At 39.6% G+C, this 25,914-nt stretch overlaps 1 protein-coding gene across 1 annotated transcript; it reads right to left on the bottom strand.

The window, feature by feature from the left end:
- Positions 1–12,176: 12,176 nt before the first annotated feature.
- Positions 12,177–25,560, bottom strand: eefsec (eukaryotic elongation factor, selenocysteine-tRNA-specific). The gene is made up of 7 exons (XM_061728297.1): positions 25,251–25,560; positions 20,332–20,539; positions 20,102–20,198; positions 18,557–18,721; positions 16,678–17,301; positions 15,094–15,250; positions 12,177–12,945 (listed from the first exon to the last, which is right to left on the bottom strand). Exons 1-7 carry the CDS (start codon positions 25,558–25,560, stop codon positions 12,764–12,766), a joined length of 1,743 nt encoding a protein of 580 aa, XP_061584281.1. The 3' UTR covers positions 12,177–12,763.
- Between the last annotated feature and the right edge of the window lie 354 nt (positions 25,561–25,914).

Genomic DNA, 25,914 nt, shown 5'->3' with positions numbered 1-25,914 from the left:
TTTTTTCTCAAAATTTCGACTTTTTTCTCGAGATTGTACTTCAACATTAATCTCAATATTTCGACCTTTTTCCTCGAAATTTTGACTTTTTTCTCGACATTTTGGCTTTTTTCACGAAATTCTGACTATTTCCTCGACATTTTGACTTTTTTCTCAACATTTCGTCTTTTTTCTTGACATTTTGCCTTTCGCCATTTGCCTTCATTCTAAGGCTTATACATACAAGACTTTTCATTTTTTGCGGCTCCAGACATATTTGTTTTTTGTGTTTTTGATCCAATATGGCTCTTTCAACATTTTGGGTTGCCGACCCCTGCTCTAGACAAAGTTGCAATGGTCACAAAATCACACTCTCTTCTAGCACTTGTTGGAGTACTCTCTTCAAATAAACACAATTTGAAACTGATGATTTTCTTCTAAAAAATAAACTTTTTTATTGGATGACTGGTAGGGGATATATGAATTAATCTCCTGCTTGGTAGATTATGCACTTAACAAAGATTCCAGTGACATCTCAAATTTGAAAACTGGGTATTTGAATGACAATTATATGTGTAAGTGTCTTTGAACTTCGGCCCACGGTGTGCACTAGAGTATTCAAGGCAGAAATATAGATTTTTATTTATTCATTTTAAAGGGGACTATCACAGTCATACAAGTGATCAACAAGCTGATGATGACAGTGAACAAGTTAAAAATCTTCTCATGAGTTGATGCGGTAAATAAATAATTGACCAGAAAAGCAAATACAAGTTCAAACAAACACCAATAAATGTATAATTATATGCTAACTGACTTTCCATGTCCGCTCAAATAAACATTAATTTAACAGTTTTTATTTATCTTCTTATTAAAGCATGGCAATCAAGTTGTTAGATTGCCAAAAGCTCCACTTAATCTATCTGTGTCCATCAGCTTTCATCATGCAGATGTTTGGTGTTGCCACAGAAAGTACAGACACCTCACTTTCATCATTAAAAATCGTGTCAGAAAATAATCAAAATTCAAGGATTAAGTTATCCAAAGAGCAAATCAGTTCATTCATCAGATATTTTCTATGGGAGATTGTGAAGATAATATCATAAGCACTACTCCAATGAGTTTTCCAACGTATTTTAAGCTCAGCGGAGTCAACAAAATGAATTGCGTGACACATAAGGAGTCAGTTAAGATTGGGAAATTCTAATTAAGACTATCATGTTTGGTAACTAATCTAAGCATAACATCTACCTCTGGGTTGTAGCAGGCCAGATGGACTCCCCGAGGCTCCTTGTAGACGTTTGATTACACAGTGGAACAAGCATGACAATCCAAAAATAGTTGACATGTCTTTGACATCTTTTACAAGGTTATCCAGAGTGTGAGTGACTTTTCACATGAGCCTATACATCACGTGACCCCAGCAGAGTAACAGCTCCATTTCAAAACCTCCTCCCTGCAGCCTGGTCCTCACCGCAGTAACAGAAAGCTGGAAAAGGAACAGCTTCAGGCTTTTTCTTGTAATGCATTACTGCGACGGCCTAATATAATTATTGGATGCATTTATGTGCACACACAGGATCTCAAACCATAATCCTATCATTTTACAAAAGTTAAGCTGTATACTGACTGAGCAACTGCTATAAGTCGTGGGCATTATTTTTAATCACTAAGTGTAAGAGAAACTCAGATAAAAAAAGATGGAATCCCAGCTGTTTTGGAAACACATTTTGATATACTTAAACAAATTAAGCAGGTAACGAATAGGAAAAATAAACACGAGTTATGAGGAGAAGGCCTCCCACTGGATGGAAGTTGGCCTGGGCTCTCGCCCATCAGCCAGACTTTAACTGTTTCCATCCACTTTTCAAGTTTGAAGCTTTTTTTGTTAAAAAAAAAAAAGAAAATATGGTTAAGGTACTTTTCAATGAACATCACTGGATTTGTGCTGACGAACATTAACTCTTTTTTTTTTAATTTGACATCCAACATTTTAAACTAATGTGATTGGGGAAGCCTTCCTTTCATGGCATCACCTTTGCAGATGGCTCAGGCTGGGCAGGACTTTTAAACTTATAGTAAACAGACTATTGATTGCAGGCCCATAACAACACTACTACAGGAAGTGTGTACACAAACAGAGGTAGTGACACTGATCATCTTTAACCCAAAACTGAAGAATGGTTTTACCGCATTTACTCTGTATGTGAGTCTTTATTGAACAGAAACAGCTCATCCTCAGTGTGATCTTTACTATGTCAGTTCTAATTCACAGATTTGGTTTCCATTCCTAATTTGTATTGATTCATTTTTTTACACAAAGAAAAAGTATGAAAAGGAAAAAGCAAGCAAACATTGAGTTTCTAAAACACACTGACAGAATGTACATAAAAACCTCGACAGCAACAAAGTTTTTGTAAACTGTAGTGGGATTTGGTTTTCGTAAGAGTGACATGAAAACACGACCATCTTCAGAGAGAATCCCCACTATTGAGCGTGACATCATCTTTGCAGCAGCACTAAAGTCCTGTAAAAATGGGCAATGTACCTCACCAATCAACTCTTTTTCTTTTTTTTTTTAAGAAAGAAATCACACAATTAATTCCATTAATTGGTAAAATGGAAAGTAATTCCATTACCAAGATCAAATGCAATGAAAAGAACTTGTATGTACAGGGCCATCTCACAGTGGAACAGGTTGCCATATACCATAACTAAAGCAACAAGCAGAGACAGTTTCAAAAAGCAACTAAAAAGGTTATTTTTGGGTACAGACATAAACAATGATTAATATATATGTTTGATATACATTTTGTGATTTATTGTGTGGAAAATACAGCTCAATGTAGTTGCAGGTTGTGATGGTTACCACTACAGTGATGTTGCTGGTGTAATGATGTGGGTGGGATGTGGGGGGGGGGTTAATGGAGTGATGTAATTGTAATTACTTATGTATTTAGTTATGTATTCATACATTTAAAATGTAAAGTACTATAGGAAGTATATATATGTATAATTGTGCTTTTATATGAATGTATTTTAATTTTCATGGACCCCAGGAAGACTAGTTGGCGTTTTGCGTCCGCTAATGGGGATCCAAAATAAAAAACAAAACAAAAAAACAATTTACAAGTCAAAAATCACAATTCGGAGGCAGTATTTCCAACATGTACTCTGCTATGTCATTATTTTGATGAAGATCTTTTTGTTTGAAGCTGAAGTGCAGTACCTGTTAGAGACACTTGTTCTGCCAAATGGGATTAAAAATATTTCCAATGAGCCACGTGTGGGAAGACACCATTAACTCCCGGGACACTAGGCTTTTGTGCGTGGATTAACCGTGGACAAAGTTAACTGTTATATCCTCCAACTTGTCATTATCTCTGCTTCCTTTGTTTTGATCCTAAATGCAGCTGCCACTTTGTGACCCCACCAGCTTTATATTGGTATCAAGGTACATGGGAAACAAATTTACATCAACAGACAGAAAAAAAAAAGAACTAAGTAGGATATTTTTGAAGGTGATGCTGCTGGTGACCTCTGACCTGGAGGACTGGACTCTGCTGAGCTCAGCTGCACAACGATCGACTGTTATTCTTCAGCCATCAGACACATCCTTTCACTGACTGTCCCCTCATGCCAAGGTGAAGAAAAAGGAGACGAGAGGATGACAGCAGCCCTGAAAACAGACTGTTGTTTGTGTTGTGTGCATGAGTGTCTGCGCCGTGGTATGGAAACAGCCCATCAATACATTACTTTATTGAGGTGCCAGCACTAATTTGCATGTTTTTGGCTGTCTGCGTAAATGAGACAGGAGGAGATATGCAAACAACTAGCCGATGATGGGAGAACAATAGTGGTTTTAAAAGCTTTTCTTTCATTATGGTGCACTGCTTACACCTTAAAAACTGTTTAGTGGACAGATCCGTTAATGAGGCTGTTTGTTATCAAAGAAAATAAAGGGATTGGGTGTTAATAGTTGATTGCATGACTATTGGTATTTTCTAAAACTAATGGGTGTTCTTATAGACTCTGGTCATACACTAATCTAAAAATGTATCAACAAATATGATATTCTCTGGAGACAAGTCAACACTGTAAGCTGTTTTTTAATGTAAAAAATAATATGTTAACAATATTAAAGGCAAGGCAAGATTATTTCCAATTTCCAATTCAACAACGAGATTCAAAGTGCTTCACAGAAACATTAAAACATCACATTAGAAAATAAAAATCATATTTTAAAGAAAGAAAAATGAACAATAGATAAAATCAGATAAAATCAGCAATTCAAATATGATCAAGTTTTGAAACTCAAGCTTAAAAGTACTGGTGCAGATTTGGAGCTTTATTCAAATGCAGCTGGAAACAGGTCTTAATAAAGTACTACTCTGAAACAACAGGAAGGCTGCCTGGAACAATAACATGTTTCATTTTTGCTGTGTCCAAGATTTAATTTTAAAAATACTTTTTAACATATGTCCTTCATAGACACACATACAAGAAATTACCATCATACTCTGCTGTGACTGTTCAACCATGTTTCCTGGTAAAGAGTTTGGCTGGAAGAAAGTCTAATCTTTCATCCTCACCAAGAACCTCTGAGTCAAAACAGTTTAGGAAGTTCAAGCTTGACATTTGGCAGTTGTCATCTTTAACTGGCTGAATTATATCATGAGAAAAGTTTAGCACTTTTGAAGGGAAGTCTATTGGACCCAGAGGTATTTTGCAGAGTGGGCCTGTAGTGACTAATACCGGTGTTGCGCTAAAAGGCTCTTCCTTGCTTGTTTTTTCTCTCAGACTTGCCGGCGTTATCCAGCCCAACTCAACCTCCAGAGCCGTTTCCAGGTTGACCAGTCTAGTCCTCTGCTTTGTACAACCAAAGCAAGGTTAAAAACATGTTGTATAAGTGCAGATTAATGTTTAGAGTGGTTAAATATCCGCTGGTACATCACTGCAGCTGCAGGCCATTCACCAATCCTGCAGGAGTGTGGTGATGTGTCAGAGACACATCTATACACCACGCAGCTGATGTAGGATAGCAGTTTTTCATCTTCTATGAGCTGTTGTTAATATCATTAAAGGGTGTTCTACTTGTGCATCAGCAGGGTGTGCAGTATTGTTGTGTTCCTGAATTATCTGGCAATAAATGTGTTTGTGGAAAACACCAATGTTACGCAGCCCGAGTTAGATTCAGCTGATGACTCTGACGTTGAAAGCACACTACAAGATAGCCCTGTATGAGTATGGTTGGGTTAGTACTCTGTCTGTTAAATATTTTTACAATATTAAAATTGTAACATTTATACACTACGACTAAGGCACAAAAATGTTCATCTCAAATTGAAGGCAAATGAGTGAGCTGAGACAAACATCAAGGACTCTCTGCTGGAAGATCTGACATGAATATGAACATGTATAAGCTCAAGCAAATATGGTTGTGCCAATCCATTTAAAACCTTAAAAGCAATCAGGAAAATCTTAAACTCTACCCTAAAGCAGAAAGGAAGCCAGTGGAGTGATGCCAAGTCTAGACTAATATACAGGACTGTCTCAGAAAATTTGAATATTGTGATAAAGTTCTTTATTTTCTGTAATGCAATTAAAAAAACAAAAATATCATACATTCTGGATTCATTACAAATCAACTGAAATATTGCAAGCCTTTTATTATTTTAATATTGCTGATTATGATTTACAGTTTAAGATTAGGATTCCCAGAATATTCAAATTTTTTGAGATAGGACATTTGAGTTTTCTTAAGCTGTAAACCATGATCAGCAATATTAAAATAATAAAAGGCTTGCAATATTTCAGTTGATTTGTAATGAATCCAGAATGTATGACATTTTTGTTTTTTTAATTGCATTACAGAAAATCACAATATTCAAATTTTCTGAGACAGTCCTGTATATCCTCACTTTTTTTAGTCCTAGTTGAGATCCAAGCTGCAGCATTTTGCACCGACTAAAGCGAACAAAGAGACGATCTAAACCAATATACAATATTAACAATAATACAGTTGTGTAGTTATAAACGCTTGCACATTCAAAATGGTTCTAAGTAAGGTTTAATTTCAGTCAACAGTCCTAACTGGAAGAACCTGCTTCTCACAACAGAACTAATTGGTTTGTGTCAAAATTAAACGTCCTGTCAAAAATAACAGCCAAGCAAATTGATGAGTAACGACCCCAAAACGCCCAGAGAGGCTGCACAGTCCCTCGGGTGATCAGCATAACCGCCCATCCATCCATTATCTATACCCACTTATTAGTCTTGGGGGTCACGGGGATCTGCTGAAGCCTTTCCCAGCTCTGTTCAGGCTAAAAGCCGGGGTAAACCCAGGGCAGCTCATCGGCCCATCACAGGGCCACATGTAGACAAACAACCACATACTGGACATTTAGAATCACCACTTATCTCGATATACATGTTTTTAGACTGCTGGAGGAGGTCAGGATACACAGAGAACACAAACACACGCACAAGGAGAACATGCAAACTCCGAAATGCCCCTGCTGGGAATCCAACCAGGAACCTTCTTGCTGCACGGCAACGGTTCCAACTACTAAGTGCTTCCCAAAAGCTACAAAACAAGACCCAATAGTTTCAAAAACGTTTTTAAATAAAGTATCCGGGATTCCATCCAGGAAGAAATTTTCTACACATGGTTGTTTGACTATCTGAAAGATGAGGGTAAGTAACAAGCTCAAACTGCTGAAAAAAAATGGATACAAAGGGGGACCTAAGGGGTCAATAATAGTAGTGGACGAATGCAAAAATCTGATATTTCCACGGTAAAAATGTCAAGATAATTGTCACACAAAAACAAACTTAACAGCTAAAAACAAAGAAAACATGAAAATGCATAAAGAGGAGCTTCGAACCTCAACACTAGTGCAGTCAAATTCGGTGTGATCCTGTGTTCCCCGTGGTAAAAAATGTCTTTAAAACCAGCAGAAAACCAGGAGACAGTTAGAGTTGAATGTACTGTATGTTCCCAGCGTGCGGGAGAGTGTGGAGAAACCTCTGAACCTATGAGTGAAAGTAAAGCACTGCTAATCATCAGTCCTTGATACATTTATCAGCAGCAGTTGTGCAGGTGTCTAGAAAAGCAGATACAGTGGCAGTTTGCTGGTCTGTAACATTTAGATGTGGGGAAACACAATGCCAAGAAGGAAAGACAAAAGCAATGATCATAGAGAACAAATTATTGCTGCAGAGATTATTCACAAATGAAAACATTTTAAAGAGTCACCTCCCTGATAGCAAAATATGGTTAGGCAGAAACATTGAATCCATGTTGAAGCCATGTCCGCGACAAACAGAATACATTGATTTAACATTGATTACATGTTGGCATTAGAAATGAATGATTGATTGATGGTTGATCCACCATCAATTGTTGACCTTAACCAAAAATCAACCTTTTTGACCACAATTCAACATTGATTTAACATGTTTTGCTATCTGAATCTTCCCAGGAGTGGTCATCCCAGAGATCCGACCATGTAATGGTACAAGAGCTACATCTGCTTCAACAAGCGTGTATAATGTTAAAGTCCATGACAACACTAAACCACACTCATTCAGTCTTTAGCAGAGACTGAATGAGTGTGGTTTGTATGGAAGGTATGCAGGGAGAAATACTCATGTCTGAAAACTAAAAATAAAGCACAACTGTGGATCCTACAGCTGCGTCTAAACATACCACAATATTTCTGGAACAATTTCCTATGGTTAGTTGAGACCAACGTGGAGATGTTTGGGCTTAATATGCAAGGCGGTGTTTATGTTAAATGAAGCATGTCAACAAAATGAGAAGATGATTTCAGTTTGTTTTGCAGCCACTGGACTTGGACACCTTGCAGTCGTTGAGTCAACCAGGGACTAGTTCTTTTACCAAAGTTTTAAACGGTTCGATGTGAGGCCAGTGTGGTGAAGTGGAGACGTATGTGGACAGCGGTAAACACCACCACATAGGATTTGAAATAAAACAATAAGGTTTTTATCAAAGCGGAGACTTTCAACTTTAAGAAGTTTCACAAAAATATGTAATGAACCATTTAGTTCATGTTTACGGTCTTGTGGTTTTTAAAATTGTTATTTTTATTTGTTTGGTTTAGCTCTGTCTTGTTTCCTGCCCCTTTACTTCCGTTGTGCGATGTTTAGCTTGACTTTCTGCTTTAATTTGAAAAGTGATGTTCTCCAATCTGAGGGAAAAGAAAGAAAAATGTTAATTCTTTCAGGCTTTTAAAAAAAAAAAATTGTCACAGACAGAAACTACCGTTAATTATTAATTATTAATTAACTGTTATAAATAATTATTAATTATATAATTAATCACTTTATTATCAATAAGCTGGTTCAAGTACTTTCCTTGTTTTCTATGTGAAGTTCTCTCATTTTACTCAAGTATCACACTAAGTTACTGCTGTAGGATACTTTTTTTTTTTACACGTTTTTTTTTCATAACAATTATAAATTGATGTGAAATGTTTCAGAAGAAGTGACAGCAGTTTTATCTACGTAATTTCTGGCGTGGGCGAAATCCCTGAAATACGGGATCATATTCATGTCCTGTGATTTACAAATGTATGTGACAAGAACAAAACACCTCAACAGATTTATGCAGCTGAAGGAAAGATTGGAGATAAGTTGTACCGGAAATGGAAAAGCCAGTTGAAAGCAGCTGCGGGGTATTAATTAAACAATGTGCAATTTAATCATAGCTAATTATATTTTCTTGGCTGAGAGGAGTGCGAAAGCTGAGGGTGATCAAGCCATGTGATACCGAAGTATGAATTCCCCTTTTAAAAGAAAGGAAAACAACAATACGTCCTCTCTGTCTTTTAAATAAGTGGCGAACGGAGGACTTATATAATAAAGATGAAGAGTTTCTTAAATAAACAGAAAAAAAATGTAAAATTACATTTGGAGCAGCTTCTATGAACATGTATGATCAAGGTATAAGGAGGGAAATTGGGTATTTGAGCAAGAGAGAGCATGTTAGTGGTCTAATCACCTCCCCACTGGTTAAATTGTTAATTAATGTTGTATTCATTTATCAGTCAAATAGCTGCTAATTAGTCTTTTCAAGCTCCCCTGCCTTGAACCCCTTTACTGCGCCACTCCTCCTCTGCCATGTCAATATCCCAGCCATCAAACTCTTCTTCCCACTGTTTCTTTCTATGTCTTTTATCCGCGCTCATCAGTGGCTTTTTCTCATCTTTAAACATTCAGGAGCTCAGACGGTGACCTCCGACTCCCAGCTGACCTGGAGGTCGCCAGCGAAAACAGACAGAGGTTATTAAAGGGAAACCGGCATGGCTGCGTCTTATCTCTATGGAAGAGGAGGGGAGATGTTAGAGGCACAGGCCTTCTGGGAAATCGCAATCAAGTATATGAGCGTGGGGCCCCATGCGCAGATCCAAATATAGCGGCTATCAGAGGAAGAAGGTGCCATCATTACCCACATGTCCTGAGATGAGAACACAGTCCCCGCCGGTGTCCCACAGCCCTGCTGTCTGTCTCGTCCCACCACAATCACCAATCAAATGTACATTTCAGTCCATACAAACCACCTCAGCTCGGCCCACAAGGGACCATTGGGCTTCTCAGTCTGTCAGAGCGCCAAAAGGATGACTGCGCCTGTTGACATATAGTGAAGAAAATATGGCGCACTCACACTTGCTTGTGTTTATCACTAAAACACAAGACGGTTTTTATCAAAACAAGAAAGATGAAATGAATCATGTTCTGTTTCTGCATAATACATCTTGTTTTATGTTTGAAGTTGAGCTGCAAGACAGAACAGTAGCTGTAATTACCGTTGTTTTTACTGTTTTAGGTGAAATGCGTACGTGTGGCAGTAGACATATTGATCTGGCAAATGTAAACACAAGTCGTTGTAGCACAAATATACAGTCTGTACTGCTGTGGTCTTTTTAACCACAACAGAAATATCTGAGATAATTTCCACTACAGTTATGATAGACAGAGAAAAGTGGTTTCTAGAAAACTAGATTGGGAAAACAAAAAGAGGCTGTAGAAAAAAAAAGAAAAACAGAAGAGACACAAGGGGTAAAAAGTGACTTTTTTCCCTTTTTTCATGTCTGGCTTTCTATAAGAGGAGCGAGGGGAGATAAGACTAAAAGGACTGTCACTCAGAGGAACAATCCGTCCACTGTCTCTTCTTGCTCCTGCTGCTCCTCCTTCCTCCCTCTCTCCAATTTCCACAGATTCCTGCTGAGATAGAGTCGCTGTTCACAGGGACAGTTTGCTGACATCATCTACCACGTACTGAATGTCCTGCACTCTCACTGTCCCACTCCACAACACCTGACGGACAACACCTAGACATAAATATTCAGAGATGGGACTTTTTCTTCCCACCAAAGATCTCAATCACTGGCTATCACGTTAGGATGATACAAGTCACCAAAAAAAAACAGAGGATGTATCTTTGGCTTTTGTGTCATTGCAGATGCTTTAAACCAAGGATATTTGATGTTCATCAACTCCATTCTACTTTTTATAGGTATGATATCGTAAAAAAAGGCTAAATGAAAGCGTGGTAGGATTTTTAAAGGCAGATTTAGCTATGTAATGATTTTGTAGCACCTGAAAGTTTAGAAATTTAACAATTTTTGACTGTTAATTTAAAGTATGAATAAACATGTAGTAGATATAACACATTTTTGTTTGAGACTACAATGTACAATGTAACCATATATGCTTACATTTTTCCCCCACTCATATCAAGCAAATGTTATGTTGTTCAACATCATGAAATATTTCAAATGTGCAAATCAAAACTTTCAAGTTGTGGTAGGTTTTGTTTCCGTCATGCGTACATTCATGTCACGCACCTGTTACATCCTCCTTGCAGACAGAAAAACCCCTGAAAGTCCACAGCCATCAGGTCATGGGTGTGGCAGTGGCACGGATGCAAGTTGTGTTTTTACTCACCACTTCAGTCGCTATGTGATGCCATTAGATTTTCTTTAGTGTGTGTATGTATATATATATACATATACATATATATATCTATATACATATATATCTATATATACACACACATATATATATATATATATATATATATATATATATATATATATATATATATATATATATATATACTGTATATATATACATATAAATAAAATTATGACTTTAAAGAAGGGTCTTTACAGAGAGTGTCAAGCACCCTGCTTCAGATTTTCATGATATGAATACGCGCCTCCTCTCATCATAATAGCTCTCTGAATGCAGACATAAAACAGTTTTATATTGCACACATCCCCCTGTTTTTTTTTTATCTGGCCTGGTACTGCATCAAAATAAAAAAGTAAAAATAGACAATGTACACAACAGACGGTGGTATGCTATAATAGCTCTTGTTTGCTCTCGCAGTGATTAAAAACGTCTCCTACAGCAGTGAGGCTCACGTCTATTTCAAAACTTTCCCAGGCAATAACACAGAGGTCACATTTCGGAGCAGCACTAGTCAGAGGCTCCTCTACATATTTAAAGATTAAATAAAATAAATAAAATAAAATAAATGGCTGTTAGCAATTATTATCATTGAAAAAATAATACAGAGAGGCTTTCTCACTTGCCCACCAGGTTTGGGCAGTTGTAAGCAAGATACTACAGTCACGCTGCAAAATAAGAACACAACATCAACTCATAACACACCATATCACTGTATGTTTGTGCTGCAGGATAAAACTAAACGACTGGGGTGCACAATGGGTTCATTTTTAGTGCCCAAAACTGAAATGGTCTTCCATCCATCATTTATTAACACAATTGCACAATTTTATAACTAAAATTGTGTACTTGCTTGTGATTACTCAGTGATATTGATGCCTTCTCAGTAACAGTCTTAAAGGAAATTGTTTGCAACTCATTTTTCAGAGTTTGTGCAACTGTATCCTACACCAATAAATGCATTTATTGTGAATTTTAGTTACAGCAGCGATTGTTCAGTCTTGCATACCTTCTTAAAGTGCCGTGACCACTATGATAAACAGTAAACAGCAAAAAAAGCCAACTCAAGGTTTTAGATTATTTTGATATCTGTGTGTATTCAGTGTTTAATTTCTGTTGCATGTACTGTCAGCTTTACTTGTTAATGTTGGACACTTTTAATTCTTGTTATAGCCAAGCTGGAAATGATCACGACCAAGTTAAAGATCAGAGCAGGACTTTGCTTTATTTGTCCGTTTGAAAACATTAGTACTCTGTTCAAATCAAGCAAACAACATAATTAGCAAATCAATAATAATCTGGCACTGAGAAAAGTAGTGTGAAAAGGGAAAAAATATTGTTGAAACACAGATGTCAGAGCAGGAGCCGGTGAACCCAAACCTGGGACTGAGCTGGCTCTCAGCTGAAGAGAAGCAAATATGAAAGCAGTTAGCTCCATATTCCTGCAAACGTGTTCATGCCAGTTAGAAACATGGCAAAAGAATTCATTCAGATTTAGTCACCCAACAGGCCAGCGACTGCAACATAAATCAAGAGTATGTATGGAAAACAGCAGCATTCACCTTTGAGATTAAGGAAACGGGATTATGTCCATCCCTGGTTCACATTAATGTTCAACATTCCTCAGTCATTTCATTTTGGCTGATTGTCTCGATCGCCCAGAAAAAAGGCAATGAATTTTAACGCAGCCATGATAAAAAGGGCTGGCATTCACCGCTCCTCCACCAGAACTCTGAAAATGACCCGTCTCTGCGGCTAACTCAGTCAGAAGCGTCTGGAACGCAGGTCAAGACTGAACCATCTTTTTATGGGGATCAAAGACGTATCTCTTGAAATGCAAGTGAATACTAATGGGCTGCGAATCGGCTTTGGGCTCCTCTTCGTTTGCAGGTCCACCTTTGCTCCCACTCTTCCCTTTTTTCTTCGAAGTGGAAGATAACAACTGCTTGGTTTCTGGCAGAAGACCGTCTAAAAAAAAGATTAACAGATGGGTCAAGTGAAAAAGTTCATCATTTATCATTAAATAAATCATTTTATTGTACACTGTGCTGTACAGTACTTAAGTCGACTTAATCACCAAGCACATTTGATGCATGGTGCAGATCTTTTCCTCTCTGTGACGGATCGTGCTGTAATAGGTACTTTATCAGTGATGGAGCCTGTTTGACTGCTGACCACAACTGATGCTTTCATTCACCTCGAGGAACTGAAAAGCAGCTCTCAGCTGCTCCTGCAGTTTCTGCCTTATGTTCAAGACTTTGGTCCTAACATGTAACGTGTCTCATCGTCCTGTTGGGACTCAGTCTTCCTGAGCCCTGCTGCTCATGCATGCGCTCAGGGCTCCATCAGATCTGCTTTCTTGTCTGTCTGTATGCGTGTTTTGAGGATAGAAACTGGCTGCTTTGCTTCCCCTTTCGCAGACAGATGTAAGAAATATTCTGGGTTCAGTGCTTTTTATGCTGGCTGCCTGACCTCGTGTACAGTGGCGCCAGCATTCTTCTTCTTATCATTATGCCATGGTGAGGGTTGTTATGGTTGCACTGCAGCCAAAAATCTCTACTTCTTATCTACGATCAGCTGAAAATGTCCGATTTCCACAACAAAACACGCTCGCACACACCTTATCATAGATCATTTGATTCAAGTGACACATGAGGACTGCCATTTCTACACGTCTGTCTGCAAATGCCTTTTTCTGTAGTTTTCGCTGCCTAAAAAATACACAGACTTAAAACTGTTGTCAATAACTGCAGGAGATCCTTCCTGCCAACAGCTGTAACTATCTATTCTGACTCCTAGAAGAAATTCAAATTATGACACTTACCGCCACATATAATTTCCATAAAGTATGTTTGGATTTAATTGAATTAAGTTAGGTGGGTTTGTTTTCTGGCTTATTTTGTTGTTCACCTCTTCCTGCTGTGAACACAGTCGTTCACCCACACATTTGCAACAAAGTGTAAACGGGCAGCGAAAAATGTTTGGGCTTAACATGTGTCCTTTAGGTCAAAATTTATTTGAGAGACTCAAAAATGGCAGCCCATAAACACCAAATATGTTGGTTTTTTTCGCGCTTAAGGCCACTGCTCTTGCCATCCTTCAAGTCCAGAGAAAAACTGCAACGCAGCAGCCAAATTAATCAGGTTATCAATAAAAGCTGCTGAAGTATTTCACGATAGTTTCGATAGTGTGATTTATTTATTTTTATATATATATATATATATATATATATATATATATATATATATATATAGATATTACTGAAAAGCAAGAAATACCAGTAGCGCTTGTGAGATGTCATGCAAAATGAAAGAACGTAAATCCAACTGCATGAAACCAGATTTCTGGGAGTGATTATTTTTCCACTTCCCTTAATATTATTCTAATATCACAAGAAGACAGGATGTGGTGGAAGGATGCTTGAAATCTTTATTATTCTGCCAACAAAATGACAAACTAAATACTGTATATAACTGAAAAAATAAAACCATTAGAAGGAGCTCTAGCAATAACGCAGGCATGAGCAGCTGATTTGTGGAACAGGTAACATTTACAGACACATTCTTGCACATTTTCATCCATTCACTTCATCTTAGGGATGTATCTAGTGGGAATGGCACAAAAAAATGAAATCTGAACAAAACAGTGAAGCAGCGGCAGAAGGCAAAGCCGTACACGGCTACGTGGCTGCAGCTCAACCCGTCAGGATATACTCACAAGTCGCCACTGAATGTCGACATTATGTTTAAATATGTGCGAGCCCGTATATCTGAGACTTCTGACTAGTGAATAGGATCTAGGTGAGGTTCTCTTTCTGAAATGTTTTTATTTTCTCTCCCCTCCTGGTGTGGAGTTGTGGGTTTTTGAGCAACAGAAGGTAAAATAAACAGCGATCAGACTTCCCCCGGAACACTGGCAATCCCCAGAGGAATCCTGGGAATGTGGCCCGGGATGTCAGGCCTGCCGCTCTTACCACATCCTGAAAAGTGTCTGCCGAGCCCCAGAATACAAGAAGTGCCAGAGTACACGGTGTGAATGCGTGAGTAGGTGATGGTGAAAGAGGTTTGTGTAATATTAAACTAAACGACCGTCGTGAAAGCCCCAAACAATCCTTACCTGGTATGCGTATCTTGAACTTCCCGCTCTGTCCAAACCCGCCCTCGATAACGCCACTCTCGCCCGTTGACAGCGTGACCTTCAACCCAACAAAGAGCTGGAGGTTTGTCTCCTTCTTGAATAAGCTGCGGCCAATGACGGTGTAATCATCGGTCACCTGAGTGCAACGCAGAGGTGGAAAAAAAGTCTTATGAGCTGCAACATTGCAAAGAAAGCACAAAATGTGACAAACCTGATTAGAAATGCAGGCTACTGTAAGTTGTGTGCAAGCATATGATCTGATTACAGCTGTGAAAATGTCAGCATGTTCCTCTGGTGTGTTGCTCTTGTGGATTATTTTCAGGATTTCATTCTATGCCATCATCAATCACGCAGCTCGCCATCAGCCGCATTCTTCAAGACTCGCCGCCTGGCTGTCTCCCTCTTTTTCTATCACCGTTCTGGTTATTTTATGGTATATTTGTATTTCTTGCTTATCAACCATTACTAAGTTGATCTAACCCGCTACTAATCTGATAAAAGGAGGGCACCGCTCTGTCTGCAACTTAGCGCTGCCACCAGCTCTTCCGTGCTCTTCTGCCTAACCCTCATTCATTCCTGAACATTTGACCCTGGTGTCCCTCAAGCATGACTGATCTGCTGATTGGAGAAAAAAAAAGAGAAAGAAAAATACATGCAGTAGCTCCACATGTCTGACAAACCTTTCTGAAATCTGACGGGATGAGGCTGTCATATCGTAAAACAATCACAGCAATGTGCTCTTTTCTTAAAAAGGGAATTCTTTAGATTTGAAACCAAACTGCTTCATTCTAGGATGTGGGCTCGGCGACAGCGGCAGTGTCACATGACCACCATCTGACCTTGCGTACGCGCTGCCGTACTCTTGGCTGAATAAGTGAGTCGAGCTGTCGACAGCCTGAGGTGTGCGAGCAGGAAACTAGTTCACGCACTTGATCCCTGAACTCAATCTGACCCCGTGTGAGGGTCGGCGTAGAGAAACTGAACTGTAACACCTACACTGACAACAGTCGCCGTCATCGCCGTGTGTAGTGTGAAACTGTGCTTTCAGAACTGGAGTGGTGCTGAAACTCTGAGTAATCAATCTAAATGAATAGATTCAGGATCATACAAATGTAACAGCAAAGAGGAGAATCCGGACGGCGTGTTTGTCAGCAAAGACGTGAGAGAGGCTCACGGTCGGGAATTTTCCTGTGCCACTCAGGTGTGTCCAAACAGCGCCAGCGTCTGACAGCCAGACAGGACTAGAGACTAGCGTCAGTTGGCCACCCACGCACACCTCTGTCACAGCACATAGTAAGGCATGCGAACCACCCATGCTTCAAACATTGCTCAGCAGGGCTGCATATGTATGATTGTTTGTGTACGTGACTGTTTACGAATATACAATAGGGGCTCTGTCTGAGAGGCACGCTCCAGCGCCACCAGCAATGACAAACATCCAAAGAACTACGGCGAGAAGAAAAGGGGATACAAGGTGAGAGCGAGGGCAGAGAAGGAGGGACAAAACTCAAAAGGTAAGGATCGTTTTAAATAACAAGCAAAGCTACCGGATATCTTACTCACCCTCTCCACCTGGCCCTCCTTCTGTTTGGTCTTGAAGATCCGCAGACGAGGCAGAGCAGTCTCAGTGTAGTTTTTATCTTCAAAGCCCTGTAACAGGCGACCTTGGAAGGCAAGGCGACACGCATTGGCGTGGATATCCGTGTCCAGCTTGGAGCCAATTACCAAAACGAGAGCGGGACACGTGACGGGCCGTTCAAACTCCAATAAGGCCCACTGATCCGGGTCGGGCCCCGAACTCCCTTCTCCCTGCCCGGTGACATACGCCTCCTGGTAGAAATACTCTGTGTCAAACGTAAAGGGTGTTTCCAGCGAGCAAGGCTCTGATGGAGTGGGTTTAGAATCAGAAGGGGGCAGGCCAAAGAAGGTCACCCTCGCCATCACCGTCTCATGGCCCACTGTGATGTGGAACTTGGCACGAGTAGCGAGAGAGCCCTTGAAGTAGCCTATCTTCCTCACGGAGATGACGGCTGCAAAGAGGGTGCGCAGGGACCCTGGAGTGCACACCACACCACGTTCCAGCAGTTTGGGGTCAAACTGTGTCACGCACACGCCCACACGATCTCCCTGCATGGCCCCAGACACGGGCTTCCGAAACATCTGCACCGACTTTATTTTCTTGGTCACCTGATGTCAGAGAGCATGAAAATGCAATAAATACCACGGCTAAAAAACACATTTCCACACAAACAGCATCATTTTCTAGCATAAACCTGATCACGGGTTGGATAAAAGACTGCAGATAACTGAAAGCTATGCTGTTCAGAAACAAGATAAGGTATGTGGGCACTACGCTGCTGACAGATCAAAACTCACAACGTTATCTTTCCCCGGAATGAAAAGAATGTTTAAATGATTTTTGAAACATAATGAAGGAAAAATGTGCACAAATGTGCGCCAACAGGTAATTAAACATACACGGCAATGAGTGTGTGTGTGTGTGTGTGTGTAATATAACAGATATTGAATTCATAATATAGCTTGACCCTTTACAAAAACCCAGTTAAAGAAAATTAATGAGTCAAAATCCAGACTTTCGTTTACAGAATTAAAAAAAAAAAAAAGTCCAGGTCCAACCAATGCCAGTCTGACGTTGCACAAACTAAAATACTTGAGGATCTAAAGAGACGGCAATAAAACTCAAATCCCTACTGAGAATTACAGGACAATCTTTTCACTGAAAACATGTCCAAACATTACTAATAACCTTGCAAACAAACAAATAAGCAAGCTTAAACTGCAACGTTACCTTCTTAGTGCAGGAAACTATTGTTATGAGTAAGCTGCATTTTTACAAAAAATGTTTTAGGAGGTGAAAAGTCATTTTCATTTACTAGTAAATATAAAGCAATGGTTACACATCTATATGTTTTGTTGTTATTTATTAACAAAACATCTAAATACAAATAAATATAAATCACATGTGCACAAATAAGACATTTAAAATGACATTTATCCGAGCAGTTAGCTTCACATGACTGAAACAACTTGCCATTACTCAGCTCTATTGTGGCTCATGAACAAGTGATCATGAATTTGGCCGTCTGCTGCCCCCAAGAGGTGAAGGTGAGAACTACAACCGGACCTGCAGAGCCTGGCTCAGAGTTCGCATCTGGTCTGAATTACTAATTTCTATTCTACCAGTCTAGCCCCCCACCCCCATCCCCAGTGCCCTCATCCTTCCCTCACACTAACCTGACACATCCTCTGAAACCAGTCAAACATTTATCCCTTGGCCTGCCCACAGCCATCTTTAACTCCTGAGCTCCTGAAAAACACTCGGGCATCTCGATTTTTACCTTGACAGCCTTGAATGCTTTAAAATATCACACTGAATATTCAAGCCCAGTTTTTATTTAATTCATTTATTTTTAGAACCTACCTTTAGCACTGGGATTTCTACGGTATCGTTAATAGCCAGTGACCCCTGCAGGATGGTCCCGGTCATGACTGTTCCCTGACCACGGATGGAGAAACAATGATCCACGGCCATAAGGAGGTCACCTTTGGGATCTCTCTTTGGGAGGTATGTCTGCTTCTTTAAAAGCTGGGAGTAAAAAGAAAGAAAAATATGTTCACACAGTAACATAAACAAATTGTGTACACCTTTACATGTGGGATCAAACCAGTGACACTGACCTTCGGGTCAGAGGATGACCTATTGTACTGAGTTACAGACACAATACAGACATTACACCTTGTAGTACAGTAACTACTCTCCTAGCAGGGTCATTTAGACACCTTTAACCTGAGTCAAATTAAAGGAATTATAGGAAAATTACATATAAACTATTAAGTCGTAAATACCCCACTGAGGGATGAATAAAGGAATATCTCTCTCTCTAAATAACCGGTTAGCTCTGTATGCCATGGCCCTGGTTGTAGAAATGTGTGGAACTCTACAGGAAGAACTGGATATCATTCCTCTAACAAGTCATTCTCTCTTTTTGTTGTTTTCATAAAGATGGCAGAGACCACAATCTAACATACAGGTCCAAATTCCGTCACAGGTGATCAACTAGGTTAAAATCTGATGACTGAGAAGGCCAAAACATTTGATCGACATCAATGTTTTATGCTCCAAACATTCACGGATCTCAGATGTTGGATGAGTGGGAGTAGTATCCCCCAGTAGCCCCACGAGGACAGAAATGTTTCAAGTATAAAAGCACAGTCAGCTTTTAAATAATGTGTCCATGCGTCCATCAGAGAGTACCAACAGAATATAGATTATCTTGGTTACAGTTATCTGAAAAATAAATTCAGAGGTACTCTGTTGGAGACAGAATATCATCATCAGATTTGCTAATATTTTTAGAAAGTGAAGCAATCTATTTCATTCAAATATGTTAAGAACAAAAGTTGACAATATTTCATGCACTTTCCCAAATACCTACTCCATCTGGATTATGATGTGAAATAATTCTGTTTAAGATAAGATAAGATAAGATAAGATAAGATAAGATAAGATAAGATAAGATAAACCTTTAATATTCCCACAGATGGGAAATTTGCAGTTTACAGCAGCAAAGGGGATAGTGCAAAAACAAGAGGCAACAATAGAAAAAGTAAAAGTAATAACACAGTAATAATAATAACACACTATAAACAGTAACTGGTATACAATAATAATAATAATAATAAGAAAGATAAATAATAAGAAATACTAGTATATAAAAAAAAAGATAACTGACAGATATTTACAGAACTCCTGTTTAGTTAATCAAATTAAGCATTTATATTTGTAAATGTATCAATAAAATGTACTTATATGAAGCAGTGAAAATCCTTTGTAAAAAATAAATAAAAACTAATTTGTACATTATATTAACTGAGTTCCTGCACTTTTTCATAAATGAGAACTCCCTCACAGCTTGGTGCTTGGTCACTAACAGTTATGAGGGAGCGGTTTGTTTCCACACCTTACCTCTATTAACTGAGGCACTCCCTGTGGCTCCTCCGTGTCAGCGGCGTCTGGGCCCCCAGGCTTCGCTGCAACAGCAATCACTGGACATTCCTTAAATCTGGGCACCAACAACACTGAGATTATTTCACGATGTCACACTGCAGTATTGTCAGTTAAACAATAAATAGGCCTGGCAGGCTGGGCCTGAGATACGTAGACGGAGACATAAGACAACCTATTTAAACGTATACCTGGTGTTCTCAAGGGTCTTGTGCATTCTCTTGGTCATTTTCTCAATGGCACTTTGTCTCTTGTCAGGTGGCAGTAGGTCAATCTTATTCAGGATGACCACCATGCGAGGACAGGTCAGCTCTCCTATCAGCAGACATTCAGCTGTCTGGGTCTGCATGCCCTTCACCACATCTACCACCAGTATCATCAGGTCAATGATTTGGGCACCTAGAGAGGGCAGATATTGCACACGTGTAAGAAAAAAAATATTAACCTGAAAAAGAATAACACAGAGCTTTAAAGCTGTGATCTATAAAAAGATATAATACAAACAGGACTGGAAACAGACACTCAAAAATAACAGTAGGAGAAGAGGAGAGTTTATGGGAGGCGGGGAGCACTAAGGCAAATAGAGTGAAGGGCTAGAGGGTTGAAACTAGAGCTGCAGCTCACTTGGTTGTCTTTCCTTTCACTCTTTACTTTTCCTAGCTTTGGCAGTCTCTCTTTCCTGTGCTCCCCTCTTTGCTCTCCTTCTATTTGGCTCCCCTTTCTTTCCTGTGTGTTACACACTTGGGACTGGAGGGGAAGTTTAATACATACCCCAATCTATACTCTTTGTTTCCCTCCCTAATCTACAGCATGTGCCAAACCAGTGGCCTGCAAGTTTACTTTACTCTGAAGCGTACACAGCACAGTGCTGAAAGTCTGACGTGTCTCATAAACACCATCACACATACGTTGACCTGGCTGACCGGGATGAATTTGAGAAGCAACAACTTAGATTAGAATAGTGCTAGTTTTATTTTTCATTTCTATGGCAAGAACAAAATGGAGCATCCTGATTTATTTGCTCGGAGCTACATTTCCACTTCAGTTGTTTCCCCTAATACTGACAAACATGCAAGTCTACAGTTTTTTGTTGTTGTTGTTTTTTTTTTTTTTTACAGAGAGAAAGCGCCCTCTGCTGGATAAGACAGATCTGAGTTCATTTAAAGTCAGGTTCTACTAGTGTCTCTAAAAACTGCAAAAAGACACAAATTTATATAAAGCTAGATTATCGTATTTTTGTTGTAAAATTTTTCATTCGTATTTGCAGTTTATCAAGCAGTTTTCCCGTGTTTTTACTATCCCAGATCTGGAAACCATTATGTATAATTTAAACCATTATGGTTAATTTTGAGGTTTCTATTGGCGCTTTTATACAAGTACCTACTCAGCGCGACTCGACTCGCCTTGTCCTCGTTTCTCTTTAGACACCCAGATGAGAAGTGAAGCTGCTGTGACGTATTTGATTGTGTGATCTAAACTAAGACGACAACAACACTAAAGATGTAGAACCAGGAGGAGATGATATATGTGCTGCTGGGTCTGTGACTTCTGTTTGATATCAAGTTAAAAATTGAGAGTGAGAGAAGCTTCAAACGGCGACGCTTTTTTTTTGTTTGTTTGTCTCGGCGCTGCTGAAAAGTCAGCTGGGAGCCGCGAGCAGCTATGAAGTGACAGATCTCCTGGTAGATCTGGTTGTTCCTTATCACCCGTCTAGATCCCTTTTTAATTCTCTCCTCAGCCACCAGGTTTATGAACATCTGCACCTCAGAGTTGGATCATGAAACAGACTTTTGCGCTGGTCGAATAAAATGGACAAGAAGCCGCGAGTCGCTCTTTCGCTGATTTCCGCCTCCTGACTCAGCAGTCTGCCGGCCTCGCCCCCGAACTAATCGGTGGCGTGTAGTGTGATGACATCAGGTCCAGCCGACTCAGCACGCTTAGAACCTTGGCAGAATAGTTACAGAAAAGTATCTACTTGGCACACCTCCACCTGCCTCGACCCCTAGTGGAGAAGAGCAAAACCGAGGCGAGTCGAGTCGGGCTGAGTAGGTACTAGTGTAAAAGCGCCACAAGATACTTCTGCTTCTCTCTCTCTCTCTCTCTCTGTCTCACACACGCGCGCACACACACGCGCGCGCACGCTTAAAAGGAGCTTGAGGCTCCTTTTAAGAAATGAGACTCTCTAGCGCCACCCTTCACCACGACGGCCGTTGGGGGTACTGCAGCCAACAGTGAAGCCGGCACGGGAGAACGGGGAGAACGCGCATGCAGCGTCATGTGACGTCACATCCACAGGACAGCGCAGGAAATTCGGACCGAATTGCAGCACATTTTGCAGCACACAGCCGGTTCAAGGCAAAGGAGAGATACACTAGAGGAATCATTCTTTTGGGTTTGGAACGCTTCATCTGACATTATTACTAGAAAACTTAAAATGTATACGGATTTTTTTCATAAATCCTGCCACAATCCGGCCTCAAGCTCCTTTAAGTGCATGTGCTAAGACTGTTTTTAAACTACTTTTGGTGGATAACCACCCTGGAGTATGTACCTCTAATGAAATTTGATGCATCTCACACTTTATTTCTCTTTTTTGTTTGTTTTTGGTAGCAACATTTTTACATTACTTAATTAAATACATTTATATATTGTTTTCACAATAACACAACACATCTTTAAGCACAAATATACCAAAGTTAGCATTTAGTTAAATGCTGAAATGGTTCACAACTACTGTAGAGGAAATACATTTGCCTCATGACTATAAGTTTAGTTATTACTTTGTCATATGTTTCTTTAAAACTTATGAAACAAGGGAGCCCTGGACACAGACCTATAAAACCCCTAAACAATATAAACAACCACTGAAAAACCACAGTTCAACTACAGCATGAAGACACGATTTCAGGTTGTCCAAGTTTCCACGAGTGGATGTTTTCTTCAGCTTTTCATCCTTATTTTGTCAACAGATTTTTATGTCATATTTTTTTTATTTGTTTTTCATCTAAGTATCATTGTGTTGTGTCAAATTCTGGCAATTTGGCATTTTATGAAGGACTTTTTTGTATTTCAAGGTCATTTTATGTCACATTAGGGTTTTTTTTTGCCTAAAATATGATTTGTTATGAATATGATGAGAGTTTTTTTCAGTTTACTCTAGTCTGCAATTCTATTGCTCTTTATCTCATCTTCTTGTCTAGTTTGTAACAATGTATAGGATAGAGTATGACTTTTTTTTGCAATAAGCTTTATGACCATGGGTCCCCTGATGCCTTGGGTACCTGAGCCTGTGGCTTGCGGACCTGTTCAATTATCTGTTCCTGTAGGTCAGTGATCTTCAACCCTGGTCTTCAGGAAACCCCTGTCCTGCATGTTTTAGATGTTTCCCTGCTTCAGCACACCCTGATACAAATGACTGTGTCATTAAGAGACTTGTGGACATGTAAAACATGCAGGACAGGGGGGTCCCGAGGACCAGGGTTGGAGACCAGCGGTGTAGGGGCAACTTCATAAACTTGGTGTTGATGTTTCAGTTTCTTCTGCGGTGGTTGCAGGATTAGGTGTAGGACCTGTTCCTCTACCAAATAGTCCAGGGGCCAGAGCCCAAAGTTTCACTTGTCAGTACTAATCAAGGTGACAAAACTTAATTATGATTTTTTTAAAGATCCATGTCTGTAGGTGATATTTTGGTATGATAACCCTTCCTGAGTGGCAGCTGTATCATAGTTATCAGCTCATGAAGTTACCCACCCCCTTCAGAAAATTACATTTTAGATGCTGCTGCATATCCTGGTTTAGACTCATGTTCAGGATATCTGTCAATGTTTCACAATATTGTCTTTGGTATCATTTTAAAGGGGACCTATAAAACATTCATTCAAGCTAATATGTGAATCTTTCTGACCAACATAGAGGTCACTGCAGCTCTTTAAACTCTAAACAACACACATTTTTACACAATTTTTCGCCTAAATGATATACTATCTTTTAGCCCTGTGTCATCTAGGAACAACAGAGACACAAAATACAAAAACTGGAATACTCACAGGTCCCCTTTTAAAAATGATACCAAAGACAATATTGTGAAACATTGACACATATCCTGTACATGAGTCTAAACCAGGATATGCAGCAGCATCTAAAATGTCATTTTCTGAAGGGAGTGGTAACTTCATGAGCTGATAACTATGATACAGCTGCCACTCAGGAAGGGTTATCATACCAAAATATAATCTACAGACATGGATCTTTTCAAAAAATCATAAGCAAGTTTGTCACCTTGAGTGGTACTGATATCTGGTCTGGCCCATGGACTATTGGTGTTCCAGTTTGTTCTGCGGTGGTTCCAGGATCAGGTGTAGGACCTGCAGAGGTGTCAAGTAACAAAGTACAAATACTTCGTTACCTTACTTAAGTAGAAAGTTTGGTTATCTATACTTCACTGGAGTCATTATTTTTCAGACGACTTTTTACTTTTACTCCTTACATTTTCACGCAATAATCTGTACTTTTTACTCCTTACATTTTAAAAACAGCCTTGTTACTCTATTTCATTTCGGCCTTTAAAAAAAAACTATCCAGTTAAATTGCTCCATCCGGATAGAGTGAATTTGGTTGTGGTTGTTTCAGATGTTCTTGTCCAGTTTTGTTCTTACATCCGTTCCCTCAGATTCCTGCAACTAAACTTGGATGTACATTCCAATAAAGGTTAGGATAAATGATAACATGCCTCTGAAGTTTGACTTTTTGCACCATTACAATACTTATAGGCAACTAGTCATCATATCTTCTGCTCTCTGAAACACACGTTAATGCTCAATAGTACACATATATGGTTCTTTAATATATTTGCATTATACTAAGATGCATTAATTTTCAATGGCTTTTGTCCTTAATGACTTTTTTCCCCCCTTACATTACTCTTACTTTATACTAGTAGTTTTATACTACTAGTTTTATACTAGTAGTTTTGAAACCAATACTTTGTAAAACTTGAGTTGATACTTCAACTTCTACAGGAGTATTTTTAAACTCTAGTATCTATACTTCTACCTGAGTAATGAATGTGAATACTTTTGACACCTCTGAGGACCTGTTCCTACTTACTTACCTCCAATAATAGTCCTGATGAGAGAGGCGTGTCCCGGACAGTCCACCAGGGTGAACTGCAGGCCGGTGTAGGGCTGCTCCCCCCCGGCCTGCAGCAGGTGGTCAGGACAGTCCACCGTGAAGGAGGAGAAGCCCAGGTCCAGCGTGATGCCTCTCTCCCGGGACTGCGGGTTCTTGTCGAAGGCTGCCGTGGACGCCGTGCTGCTCAGAGCCCTGGCCAGGGACGTCTTCCCGCTGTCCACGTGTCCCAGAACCCCCACGTTGAAGTTCAGGGTCCTGGAGCGGCTGTCCTGGGACTGGGACTCGGACATGTTACTGCAACTGTCTGTAAAGTGTTGTTTAGTGTGTGAGGCTTCCTGTACTCCGGTGTGGACCTTGGACGAGGCAACACTGTTGTTTGCCTTTCAAACTCGCCCGTCTGTCATTAATCTTCAAATCTGGAGGAGAAAAAAAGAAGTTTGTGCTTTCAAAAATATAGTTGTTTAGAAACTGAACTCACTGGTTCATGTTTGCGAGAAACGTCTTCTTTGGTGTCACCTCATTTTCTGCTCGGGACAACAAACTGAAGCGGAATTTTTTTTTTTGTAGCGAATAATCGTAAAAGCAAGGATGCTAATCCCTCTATAATGCACTTTAATTATCATTTGACTGTAAAATATTAACAT

Source organism: Cololabis saira, chromosome 8 (assembly GCF_033807715.1).
Source record: "Cololabis saira isolate AMF1-May2022 chromosome 8, fColSai1.1, whole genome shotgun sequence".
NCBI classification, from domain to species: domain Eukaryota; kingdom Metazoa; phylum Chordata; class Actinopteri; order Beloniformes; family Belonidae; genus Cololabis; species Cololabis saira.
Note: the sequence above shows the minus strand (reverse complement) of the source record. Positions and strands in the feature narration are given on the sequence as shown.

Coding starts and splice junctions, on each gene's coding strand:
- eefsec (XM_061728297.1), bottom strand. CDS start 25,560: ATGTCCGAGTCCCAGTCCCAGGACAGCCGCTCCAGGACCCTGAACTTC. Junction 20,199..20,331: donor AAGACCCTTGAGAACACCAG/GTATACGTTTAA, acceptor GTTGGTGCCCAG/ATTTAAGGAATGTCCAGTGA. Junction 12,946..15,093: donor GTTCAAGATACGCATACCAG/GTAAGGATTGTT, acceptor TCTTTTTTTTAG/ACGGTCTTCTGCCAGAAACC.